A 13,657-nucleotide genomic window follows, 5' to 3' on the forward strand; every position below is an offset into this window, starting at 1 on the left:
CCAAAAAGGTGTGGGTTTTTTTACAGCGTACATTAATTATCCCGTTGTAAAGAAAACCATCCTTCCCCCAAACACGCTGTTTTTTGGCAATAAGGTGTAGCCTTAGTGCCCCTGTGCTTTAATGTCTCAATGTGTAAAACGGGAATAAAAGCCAATTGTGAAATGATCCATTACCTTCAGAGGACTACAGAAAAGCCAGCTGTTCAGATAAAAGGGTGGATGTGTGGGGTAGTACAGGAGCTGGGCTGTATAACAGCATCCCTATCCTGCAGTTGGATCCACCTAGGTGGACTCTTGTGTCCATCCTGAGCGTTCGTTTCTCTGGGCAGTGATCTTCATTTTTATTCCTTGTACAGGAATGAGTGATCACTTAAATATAAATAATACGGATGAGATGATAAAGTCTGTGTCCTTTTTTGGGTGGAAACGATTCACTTGAGGTACCAAATTGAAACAATTCCCCGTGTGTGTTTGATAAGGATACTCTTTTCATACTGCTGTGTACAGCAGAGAGATGTCAAATAACCGGAGGGGTTTTTGCATTTTCAGCGTCTTCGCAGTGCAGGACTTGTTGCTGTCTTCAGCACAGATCCCCTTCTGAAACCTGATGGTACAGTGCTTGACCACCAGGGGGTGATCACTCTAGCAAAGGCTTGGAAAGAGAAATACGTTTTTTCAGCTTATTCAATTTGAGGGAAAATAGATGGCAGACAAAGCAGCCTTCAAACAAACATGCCCTTCCCTCCTGGCCTCTTCGTCTTGTTCCTGCGACATAGGGCCAGGCAACTGCAGCAATGTGAGGATGGATAGTGACGCTTGTGGTAATCCACAAATTGTGTTTCTAAAGAGCCAGAGTTGCTTATCAAATGCCCTTTGCTTTTCTTCAGCTCTAGAAAGTCAGCATCTTCATTTATTTTTTTCCTTCTGCTGCTTTAATACCCAGCCTTTTTTGATCTGTGCATCAGTCTCTGATGTGCCACTGCAGGCTGCTCTTAGATCAGGTTTCTCGGCATGCTGTTGACTTTATCTCGTTTACCGGATCACATTTCTGTTGCCATACACCCTGTGATCGCAGCCTCCCCACAGCTCTTTAACAATTAGTAATTGAGCAGGACGTGTGTGTTCATTACAATAGCCTTTTGATTTTGATTTTACAATCACGCAGTGTTGAGCACAGAGCGGAGGCGGGGGAGGCACTTCTCTGAAACACATTTTTTGACAGAGAGAAGTCTGTTGTTTCAGCCACTTGGCTATTTGTCAGCAGTTCTCAGACTTCCCTCTTGTGTTGGTTGCTTGGCAACCCAGGGCTGGAGCAATCACACCGTGGCCAGTGCATTTCCAAGAGCAGGTTGGTGGATGATTTATCGGTAGGGCTGTGAGCGTGGTGAGCCTAAGAGGCAGGAATGGACCTTTTAACAGGAGCCGACATGAAACGTGAAGGCAAGAGAGAGGCTGACTTGAGAGCATTGTCTGGGGAGGTGTGATGAAAATACCCAGAGTCAGTAACGAGGGGCCGCAATTAGAGCAAAATAAATGCTCTTCATTTAGGGATAATTGATTTTTGTTTGTTCTTTTGGGATGATCTTGTCTAGGATTTCACGCAGAAAACTGGTACTAAGTAGGATATGAATAAAAGATTTGCAAACTGCTTTGGGTGAATCTGAATGTGAAATCTCTCTTTATAAAAACAGTCCTCCTAAATACTGATGGAAAAATAAAGCTGGGGTTAGCACGTGGGGTTAGCACGTAAGGTTAGCAAGCAGCAGCCTGATAGCCCTAAGCCCACGGGCGTGACAGAGTCGTTCTCTTCTTCACCAGCCTTGGAAAAGCCTTGTAGCCATTGTGTCACCTTCAATATCATGTTCTGTCTCAAACTGATTTTTCAATTGATCCTTCACAGTACATAGGGGAGAGGGGAAGAAAAGAGGAATTTTATCAACTGGCATTTGAGAAGTAGTTTTTTTGTGTGGCTGAACTAAAACCCTCTCCCCTTAACCCATCTCCAATAAAATAAACATAATGAAGTTTGGATAACCTTTAGCAAAATGCCCCACTTCGGTTTCTTGTGCTAAAATGTGAGGCTTTTTCCATTGCAATTATAATCTAGGCAGGATGGCAGGTGAATGAAGCAGTGACAAGAACAGCATTTCAGGCATAGCTCTAGAGGAGGGAAGGGGAGAAGGGATGAGTAAACCAGTTTGACCTCTTAAATAGCATCTTAAATACTTTATTTAAAAAAAATTAAATGGGTTTGAAACTAGAAATCCCACTCTGCATGCAGTCTCATTTAGCCAACTGTGTATGCAAATGTGCTATTAATGTGTTTGCATTCAGTATAAATATACAAATCTAATCTGTTTATATATGTAATTTACACACAGCTGTGCTCATGCTCACTTAATACCAATATTTTCAGTAGTCGAGAGGTATCATGGGAGATCTATTGTTCCAAACAAAAGCTTAACAGTACAGCACCATGGAGGGGGCTCATTACCATCCCAAGATCCTTTGGCATTCCCTTGAGGGAGGGAGTCCGCTTAATGTCTGTGTACATGGTGTATAGTTTATATATATGGCTACAGATATATAGAATACATAGGCTCTAGAGGGAAGGTGTGCACCTCTTTGCTTATGTATAATATTTGTGACATGAATCCCTATGGTGTTTGAGGTAGGGTTTATTTCTTTGTGTTTAAGAAAGAAAATCCCTGGAAAATTAATCCTTTTGGGAGTGGAAGCTGGATGGTTTAGCATCTTTAGACCCTGCAATAGATTTCTTGCTCTTCATTTTGTATTTTCTAGAGTTATCAGGGTGACCCTGAGGGTGCTTTGAAGATGTTGTTTGTATCTTTTGAAAACTTTTAACGTCTCCTCCTAATAGAGACCAGTCTGTAATGCAAAACCATCAGAATGTTATATGTATATTTTAATTGCTACATATGTTCAGGAGATTTGTAAGCATCAGTGAAACCCACCTTTATTTTATTAGTATACCACAAAGGCGTAGGGGCCAAATTCTACCCTGGTGTAATGGGTCTCTCTTCATTTAAATCAATCAAGCGAAGAAATCACCGGAGAAGCACCCATTCACACCAGGGCTGAATTCAACCCTTCTCTGTTGATCTACACGCTGCAAAATGAAAATGAGGCCTAAAATGATACAAATGTTTCAGATGGAGGGAGTAGAAAAAAGGAAGTATTTTTAATTATCCTCCCCTTCTTCCCTCCCTCCCCCTAAAAAAACTAGTAGACTGGGACCTTATGAACTTTTTCATGACCTAGTTACAAACTACTAATACACAAGCTTCATAAATGGATGGATGGATGTGCAGTGCTTAAACTACAGGGGCTGGAGAGAGGCTGTTATAATATGAGAGAAGAAAAATGTCTTAATCCAAGTTACATTTCTGCAATTAGTGTCAGGTTATTTTAATTCTGGTGTGGAACTGAGGCACAGCAACTGGCACTAGGTAGGTAGCTGGCAGTTTTTATCCCTCTGTTCCTGCTTCAGCTTCTTAACTAGCCAGTGCTCATTTTACTTGCAAAAACACTGAAGCATATTTTCTTATCGTCATTCTGTGGCAATGCCTTTTGAAGACCAGAAATAATAAAAGAACTTTTGTGTAGTGACCATGGTCATCTAAACCAGTGGCTCTCAACCCTTCCAGACCCCCAAGTCTGATTTTTCTTGCAGACCCCCAAGTTTAACCTCACTTAAAAACCACTTGCTCACAAAATCAGACATAAAAATACAAAAGTGACACAGCACAGTATTACTGAAAAAAGGCTTACTTTTTCATTTTTACAATATAAAATAAACCCACTGGAATATAAATATTGTACTTACATTTCAGTGTATTGTGTATATAGAGCAGTATAAACAAGTCATTGTATGAAATTTTAGTTTGTACTGACTTTGCTAGTGCTTTTTATGTAGCCTGTTGTAAAAATAGGTAAATATCTAGTATCCCCTGGAAGACCTCGGCATACCTCCAGGGGTACTCGTACCCCTGGTTGAGAACCATTGATCTAAACACAGAGCCCCACTACGAAAAAGGTCTCTGATAACAAAGATGTGTAATATAGCTCTGGGCTTTTTTAGCCAGTTACTTGAGCTCTAGTATACAAGCCCCATTAAATCCAGGTCCCAACTTTCATAGCCCTGTTGGGTCTCTGTCAAAGGTACATCAGGAAAGAGAAATAAAGCTCCTCAGAGTTGAGCCTTTGGACTCAGAACAGCATCTTTAAAAGAGGAAAGTTCCAGTTGGTGGGCATAATGGTTGACATTCGTACGTGCAGTGAACGCAGGAACTGGGGCTGACAAACCTCAGAACACATCTTTGGGGGGGGGATGATGAAAGTGCAGGGAAACAAGGGGACAGTGGAGGGCAGACATTTCCCCAAAGATCTACTGTCACTGCTGTTGGCTAGTCTGAGAACTGCAAGTAAATCAGTTCCAGTACCATGGGCTGCGGAACAGAGCATCAGGGTACTCCGAGGCTTCGGAAGCTGCTTTACTAAGTTAGTTTCCCTACTCAGTGGATTTTTGCAAGCTTGCTGGGAGCTCATATAACAAACAGGAGGCTGAGTATCTAATGCTAAGGTTAGAATTGCTAGCTACCTCAAAATTAAATTTTAAAAACATTAAACGGAGATATGGTTGTGACAGGAAACAATAAAACAAAGGAAGTTCAGATGAGGTTGAAGCATATCCTGTCCTCCCAGCAGTGGGGCATATTACAGGGGCACTGCAGAGACTGGAACGTGAAATTTTTCTTGACAGGTTTTGGTGGTTGATTTTTTTGGTCCTGAAGGACTGACCTTGTAAGAGTCCCATGTGAGTTTCAGTTGGGATGTGGTATTCACTTCCTGTCCTAAACTGCTGTGCAGCGTTGCTTTTATATGCTGAAACCCTGGGCCCCACCGTCATCCCAAGGCCTGTCTCATCTCCTTCATAGTTCCAGCTCCTCTTCAAAGTGAACTTTCCCTGCTGCTGCTCCCACAGTGGGGTATTCTCAAACCCTGTCTCTTCCTTGACTGGACAGAGTCTTTCTCCACCTGCTTCTGCATCATACAGCCTCGGTGGGCTTCATGCCAGGAAGTCTCTGCCCCCAGCTGCTAATACTCTGAGCTCTCACATCCTGCTATGTCCTGGACTCTGAGCAGTAGGGCTAGCTGGGGCGTGGAAGTGTATACTGGCCTGGCCATGGCAATGCCAATCAAGATTGACTGCAAACAAATGTTCCCAAGAGATCTTGCCTTCCAGTTCCCACGGACGTATCTGGTGCACCGTCCTTAGTGCCCCCAAAATAACTAGGCAGTTCGCCTCTTGCCACGTGAGAGCCTTCAGGGAACTAGTCCGTTTAGGGCTAAACAGATGTGCTGCATTTCTGTGGTAGTTATGTTGATTCTGTATTTAGCCTGGATATGTGTTTCAGAACCAGATCCCCCTTCTTACGCAAGAGGTCCATTTGGTCTTTAATGGGACTTCTCACTTGAGCAGGATTTGGCCCTGAGTTTATAAAGTGTGTTGCAGTCCTTCAAGATGAAAAGTGCTAGAGAAGATAGTTATTTTCTTGTTGCAATAAGGTTTCATTGGATGAAAAATATTATGTACTTGAAAACACCAAGCTAAGATCTTCAGTGTGGGATATCTGACATCTTAGGCCTAGCAACCAACCGTAAGTAGCCCTCTAAGGAAATACTGCCAGGAGTACCCCTATTTGTAGAGTATATTCGATTCCATTCTGTTTTATCAGCGAACATCTTTATTTTTAACATATACACATTAAGTTTAATTTATGTAAAAATACAGCCAAGCTTTTAATAAAATGTACTCAGTGTACTGAAATTCAGCCAAGGTACATATACGACATCTGCATGCTAAAAAATAGTTATTGTTTTGGGCAGCCCAGAAATGTGTTTTGCACTCTAGCTGGTTTTTGCAAATGCAAGTAAGTTTCATTTATTTTTCCAGCTAGGCAAAGCAACTGGTGTAACTTTTCATCCTGTAAAATTTCTGTTTCAGAATTAAGATGCTTTTCATTTGTGAATTTTACTTTATGTGCTGTTAACTATTGGAACTATGTAAAACTTTTTACTGCATGTTCTTGTGAAGTCTGTTGGGGCATATTTAATGTGGAAGATGACAACGTCAGTTGGAAAAGGCTTGGAAGATCTTAGGCCTCTTAAAAACATACTGTAATTTTATTATAGCATTTGTGATAGCAAAAACTGCCACACTGGGACTTCCATTATAACCCCCATTTTCACAGGCGGAAACTTTCTGTGCATGGTCATAGTCAAGAGTGTAAAATATTCCTTAAAGTTTGAGGGAAAAATCCTTTTACCAGTTCTTTCAGTTATAGTAATGGGAAAATATATACTTTTTGGCATTTCAAGGTGTTGGGGTTTTTTTTTATAAGCACATAAATATCGGCGGGGAGGGGGGAATCCTCCGTAAGTGTAAACAACACTCAGGATTTGGTCATTTTCTGAGTTGAGGGGACAAAAGAGACACGCAACTGACTGAAAAATCACTTCTGAATGGGATCAGTAGGCATCTGTGAGAAAGTTGATGTTTTCTATGAGAATCTTATCTTTTGCATCATATGGGTTAAAATTTGTGATTTTAAAATGGACTAGACATAGGGTTTTATTTTGCAATTTTTAAAATTTTGATTTTATTGCATGTTTTTAGAACCCACACAGCCAAACCTAATTTGGATTGAGGCAGTTAACAAAGAGCAAACAAAAAGAGAAAACCCAACAAAATCCTCAATCCTAGGTTAAACCCTACGGTGCTGAATTTCAGCATGCAGCAGCAAATTTTCCCTGCCAAACTGTAATCCCTTGATAATAGAAACCCTGATGCATAACCTTAACTACAGCATCGTAATGGCATTATCATCACTTTGATAAACATGCCATCTGAGCTCTGTTAGTCAGAGCATAATGGCTTTGTGTATCTTGTCATGGTATTTGTTTCTTGGGATAAAATATGGGACCTACAAGTAACACATATGCAAACATTAACATGCTTGTTCCTAGTGCTTCCTTGGTTATTTATAGCCTCCTGTTTACACATTGTAGCAGGATACCATAGAACCTAATAAATTACATTGGGGGGAACTCAGATTATAAAACAGCATTAGGAGACCTTGTGTTCCGTCTGGTCAATAGCCATGGCAACCATTTCACAAAACATATCGGTGTTGTCTATCAGCAGTGGCTGCTGAACCATCAAGCCAAAGGATTTCCTAATGCTACTTTACAATAATAATGATACTCAGGTTATTTAGCACTCATTTAGCTCCTGCTGCACTCTTCTTCTTCAAGGTGCTGTACAAATTTGAATTATGTCAAAAACCCTGTAACAAACAAATATGTTTTTTTAAAAGGTATAAAACTTGGGTTAAAAAAAATACTGAATTAGTGTTTTTGGACCACTTTGCTCCAAACCCCCTTTTGCACTTCCCATCAAGACTCTTCCCTTTCCCATGTATCTTTGGGATCAACATTTAGTGCTCCACCATCCACTGTCCTCCGACTTTACCTCACTCTTACAGCTCAGAAATTCAACATCTCTTGACAGTGGGGCATAACATCTCTCCCCCCTTCCCCAAAGTTTACTTCCCCTTCCTACCAGCCTTTCTGCAAGATTGCTCTGAAATACAGTGTTAAAAAGCACTGAGGAATGTGTTGCTCCAGATTTAAAGGTGGATTGAAGTAGTAAGGAAAGGCAACACCTGTAGAGAAGAGTATATGGGAAAATGGAAGCCAAGATGTGGTGTTTAATAGGCAACTAGGGCCACCACAGAATGTGGAGCAACAAGTTACTCCAGTCTCAGCTCTTTTTGTATTGAAACAAATTTTTCAAAGCAGCCTCATTGTGCATGACTGAGAGGAAGAAGGAGGAAAATCTTGATGTGATTTGGGGAGTGGGAGCAGAAATGGAGATGGAAACTGACCAACGGCCGGAGCTGGAAGGGAGAAAAAAAATCTAGAAAATAAATTCTAATAGAAATACTTAACACAGGAACAGCTATACTGGGTTAGACCCAAGGTCCATCTAGCCCAGTATCCTGTCTTCAGACAGTGGCCAGTGCCAGGTGGCCCAGAGGAAATGCACAGAACAGGGAATCATCAAGTGATCCATCCCGTGTTGCCCAATCCCAGCTTCCAGCAAACAGAGGCTAGGGACACCATCCCTGCCCATCCTGGCTAATAGCCATTGATGGACTTATCCTCCATGAACTTATCTAGTTCTTTTTTGACTTAATTGTCTGTAGTTTTATTGGTTTGTTTTTAGCTTCTTTTACATAAATTATGGAGCTGTTTTTAGTTGCCCAAAGATATTTGTTTTATTAAGAAAAAGAAGTCTGTCTTTTGCCTCACAGTATTTGCACCGAGCAGTGTTATAATCAAAGTGTCTTTCCAGGCTTCAGCCTCCTACTTCTCAGTGCACCTAAGGCCTGATCATATCCCCTCATGACATGAATGTCTCTTGTTGCTTAAATATCTTTCAGTTGCAAGGATTCCTGTTTTTATCAATGTGGAAATGACAGCACTGCCCACATTAAAACCATAGGTTCCCTTCCAGTTTGTACAAAGTCCAGGCTAGACACCTGGTGTTGTCACTGTAATGTCTAGTTATAGTTTTCTTTTAATACCCACCATGTTTTTTTTAAGTAACAATGAGAAGTGTAAGATGGTTTCAGTTTTATTACACAATGGTATGCTTGTGGAAGGAAGCTATAGTTAAAATTTACCATTTCATTTTGGAGATTACGTTGGTGTATGAAGTTGTCTCTTAGCTATTTAGTGTCTACCCTATTCATAGATTTTAAAGCTGTTGTGACCACCTAGTTTGACCACCTGAATAACACACAGGTAAGAGAATTTCACCCATTGATTCTTGTGTCCAGTTTAGTAACTTGTGGTTGACCTAGATCATGTCTTTTGGAAAAACATCCAGTAGTGATTTAAAGATTTAAATTGTACTCTTATTACCCATGCCAATTCCACTGAATAAGCATTAGGTCAGTTCGTGTGGTTGAAATGGTTGAATGGTGAAGCCTATCAGACCATACCTGTAGACAAGAAGTGTGAGCAAACCATGTGATTGGTAGAGGTTTCAGAATGTCAACAAAATTGAAATGAATCAAGCTTTGGAAATAGAGCATTGTCTAACCCACTGTTGCTGTTGAGATAGGATATCCCACATTTACATTCATGATAGGTACTTTTGGCATCTCATGAACAGGATGGGAAGGAATTTGGGATTGCTTTTTACTGCAAAATTTAATCAGAAAAGATGGAAAATGTGAAAAAGTTGGTTATGAAATAACTAAAAATTGTCAACTCAGAATTACTTATTTAAAAAGCTCCTTCTCCCCATACCATTCATCATTTTTTTTTAAAAACATCACAACCAAGTAAAGTGAATGAAGAACATAATTCATCAGGCTTTGCACTCCACAGTGAAAATGTACTTTGTTTTACCCCCCCCCCCCCCCCCCCAAAATTTTTTTTTACCGGTGGTGATTAAACACAACTAAAATGCCATTAAGTGCCTTTGATAACAGGTTACGTCTGCAATGGTATCTTTATTCAGTATCTCCAATTTAGCATCTGACATTTCCTGTTATTAAATTTATTGTGGTGAATTTGCTAAATTAGGTATTTCAAACGGTTCCTTTTGCAGAAAGGGTTGTATTTAGTTTGAGGAGTGGTGTAGAGTAGGCTGGAAAGTGGAAGAATTATAACACTTAGCACTTGTTTAGAAAGTTCAGCTGTAGGTTTTCTAAATGCTTTGGAGGTAGGGGTTCCCTTTTACAGATGGACAAACTGAGTCCATTTGCCCAGTGTCTCCCAGTGAGTCAGTGGAATTACTGGGAGTAGAACCCATGTCTTCCAACCCTGTGCCTTGGACCACAGGTTGCTCTGACATTTTGCACTGACCCTGCTCTTCCATAGATGGATTGTTCTGTTAAAGAGAACAGTTGTGTCTATATGATGACCCTCTTTGGAACTACTTTCTTCACACTAATATTTCTGTGAAATTATTTATATTGAAATTTCAAACGTACTCTGTTACCTGATGCTGCAAATGCATAGTGCCTATAATGCAATGCATGGTGACAGTGATGTTAAGAAAACTAAAAACCTTCCAGCCCAGAGCCATACTGAGTGTTTTTGTTAAGAGATGTGAAGCGCTTTGGGTTACATGCTGGCACATACTCCTTGATTTGGCTGATTTTCATCCTACGCTGCTGGTTGTATAGGTACGTTGCAGTGCACTGTGGGATATAGGGGCTGGCGTTTGGGCATTATAGTCCTCCCATTACGGCTGCCATCTTTCTCTGCAGTAGAAGCACATAATGTGAGGAGTGTGTTCACCGTGATGGGGGATAATGGCTTCTCTGACAGTGTGAAGTGCCCCTGATTAACTGACACTGAAGCCAGGAGAAACACCAGTATGAGTAGTGCTCGGAGCAGTGGTTCTCAAGCTTTTTATCATTGTGGGCTGCATATGTGTTCCACAATGTGTTAGGTGGGCCGCATCCAATACTATCTGTATGGCCCTGAGGATGTCACATGGACTGCAGCTGTGTGCTGATTGGGCCATGGGTTGGGACTCACTGGCTCAGAGGAATACACTGGACCAGTCCCATTACATAGTAGAGGTGTTCTTGTCTAAAGGCAGGTGTCTTCCTTATAGTCAAGATTCCTTGCTCAGGATCCGGAGTGCTTTTATTACCCCTGTCCCCGGCACTTTTACTGTTCTCTTGTGACACCATTTGGAGACGTGATCCAGTGGTTGAAAAGAAGTAAATGGGTGTGAGTAATTCAACTCTTGGATGGGAGTCCAGCCTCAGCGTGCAAATCATTGATCATTCCTGCCTACGCACCAAAGAAGGGTTCCCTGACAATTGAACCAAAGCAGTTCTGCTGCCAAGGAAGCAAGGGATTTGTGTGGTTAATTCCACAGGGGCTGCCTGCACTGCAGCACACTGAAGAGAGGTGCAGGACTCAGAAGATATCCCCTGCTGGATGGATCCTCTACCCTATGGTGGGATATTTCAGTGGGCTGAACTAGTTTCTGTGGGATAGTTCCTCACCCACTCCATGGTGTGGGGGAGACTTTGCTCATCTGCCAGCACTTAGGCCAGATTTGGCTGATAGAGATGAGAGCTGACTTAAATCATGTCTTACCTTTCTGGTAGTTAATTTAATTTCCCCCATAGTATACACATTAGGGTCCAGATTTTCAGTGTCACCCAGTTTTTTGCAGGTAGAACTTGGCGCTCACGAATAATGGTGCCTGAATTCTTATGCCTGCAAAAAAGGAAGCTCAGTCCAGGCCCCTTTAACAATCCAGTCGCCAATTATTTAGCTCTGATCCTTTTACACTGATTTATTTGTGAAATTCTTTGGGGGCGGGGAGGGCTGGAAGCCACAAGTCCCAAAGCTGCAGGCCAAGGTAAATAGCATGTCATAATATATTTAACAAATGAGGATGCAAACCATAGGGAAATAACAGGAGAGGAAGAATATATTCCCTGGTTGGGAAGTTATTGAATGTTTAGAGCCAGGGGATGGATAGATTAATCTGGGGAAGGGGAAGCCACAGAAAGGTCCCCGAGCTACCGACTAAGCTGCTAAGTGTGTTAAACTTGACTAGCCATAGAAACCACAGAAATAGAAGCATCAAAGCAAGGCGGAAACCCATTGCACTGGCTGGGAAGCTATAGAACATTTAGAGCTGGGTGGCAGGAGATCGTTCCTTGGTTCACCTCTTGGCTTTAAAATGAAAACCAAACCAAACCAAACTCACGGCCTCTGCAAGAACTGTCGTTCCTGGCCCACCAAGCCCCTTGGCAGAGGAAAATACCTCCCTAACCACGCTCTGTTACGCCTTCAGTGTTTAAGGATTTAGCTCTTAATCCATTCCCCGATTTTCCCCTCGGATCCCTGCTTTACTAATGACAGGAGCAGAATTCTGTGCCTGTTGTTGTAGCCCTGTGGGTCCCAGGATATTCGAGAGACAAGGCGGGTGAGGGGGTATCTTTTCTTTGGACCCGCTTCTGCTGGGGAGGGAGACAAGCTCTGCTCCGCGAGAATTATAGTCAGTCCCCTTTTTAGGGGGCTTTAACCCACTCCGGCTAAAGCTGACCGCTCGCCTTGAGCCCAGAGCCCCCCGTGCGGATGCTTCCAGGGCCCCCTTGCCTTGTAGCGGGCGGCGGGCCGGATGCAGGGCGCTAGGGAGAGAGCTGCCCACCCCTCGCCCGGCGGGCTGGGCTCCTTCCAAGGCGATCCAGGCCGCCTTTTGCAGCGCACCCGAGGCTCTCTTCCCGAGCCGCACAGCCCGGCGGAGATCACATGTTAAGCTGCTGCCGCCCGCTGCCTCCCTCCCTCCCCTTGGTAGTGTCAGAGCCCCGGAGTGACAAGCGAGCTCCGCTCGGCAGCGCTGCAGCCTCCCACCTCCGGAGAGTCTGTGCATGGCACCTGAGCCGGATTTACCTGTGGCTGCCGGAGACAGAACCAGGTCTCGCGCCTCGCCCGCCCTGCACGAATGGGGCTCTGCCCGGGGGAGGGAGCGCAGCAGGCGACCTGCTTTGGGGTGCCGGGGTTGGGGGGTGTCTGATCACTATTCTTTTTATGGCCGAGCTCGCGCCGAGCTCGCCGAGATCCCCAGCTCGAGCTCGAATTCACCACTCGGGCTCCGGCTTGCAACGAGGCGCATTTCAGAGCCGGGGAAAAGGACTTTTATGGCTCATTTCAAGCTCACCCCACCCCAATCTGGATGGAACAACCTCCGCTCGCCCCTGTTGTTTTTAGGGGCTGTCTGAACCCAAGGAGATTGCACACAAAACCCACCCCCAAAGGAGAAGCCCCGGGGCGGGGGGAGCTTTCTCTTCTCCAAGTGGATTATTGCAAAGTGAAAGAAGAAAGTCTCTTGCTGCCTTGGATTTGAAACCAAACATGAACTGTTCTTAAAAAAGAGGGGAGGGGGGGATAACAAGCAGCGATATTTTTCCCCCTTGAAGGGATTTATTTGGAAGCCGTTTGCCTTTATTTCTACCAAAGTAGCGTGGATCTTTTTGTGTGTGGGGTGTGTGTACCCGTGAAAGGACTTTTAACCTTTTCCTCACCCAATTGGAGAGTCACTTTAAAAAAAAATCATAATGTTACATATTCTTCCTTCCTCCTTGTCTGTGTGATTCTCCCCCTCCCTTAGTTGTAAATAGATTTTGCTGATTTTTTTGTGATTTATTTTTATGGAGAGGAGCTGACTGTATTTCTCAAACCCTTGAACGCTAACTGGCATCATTGTGTACCAAGGGCTGAGCAGCTTTTTTTAGCTCCAAATATTGGAAGTTTGTGGTTCAATTCTAAGTAAATCTGAATTTTTAGGGTGCTTTTCAAAGCCTTCCCCTTTTTGATGGTTTCAGTTGTATGTGTGCACATTTCTCTCCTTTTATCAGCAGTCCCTACGAGGAGAACGGTTATTTTGCTGTTTAAAAATATTTTTTTTCCTCTGCTGACACTGTTTTTATCTTTTTACACAGAAACGCTTCATTAAAGGGCTGAGACAGTACGGCAAGAACTTCTTCAGGATCCGAAAGGAGTTGCTTCCCAATAAGGAGACTGT

General features: G+C 42.9%; 1 protein-coding gene across 7 annotated transcripts in view; it reads left to right on the plus strand.

The window, feature by feature from the left end:
- Positions 1–13,657, plus strand: part of RERE (arginine-glutamic acid dipeptide repeats) — a 401,731-nt gene that overhangs the window by 309,206 nt on the left and 78,868 nt on the right. For all 7 annotated transcript variants that reach the window (XM_054009348.1, XM_054009347.1, XM_054009349.1 and 4 more), the window contains one exon: positions 13,575–13,655. In XM_054009348.1, coding sequence (XP_053865323.1) covers positions 13,575–13,655 — 81 coding nt within the window. The remainder of the gene's footprint in view (positions 1–13,574; positions 13,656–13,657) is intronic.

Source organism: Malaclemys terrapin, chromosome 19, assembly GCF_027887155.1.
Source record: "Malaclemys terrapin pileata isolate rMalTer1 chromosome 19, rMalTer1.hap1, whole genome shotgun sequence".
Classification (NCBI taxonomy): domain Eukaryota; kingdom Metazoa; phylum Chordata; order Testudines; family Emydidae; genus Malaclemys; species Malaclemys terrapin.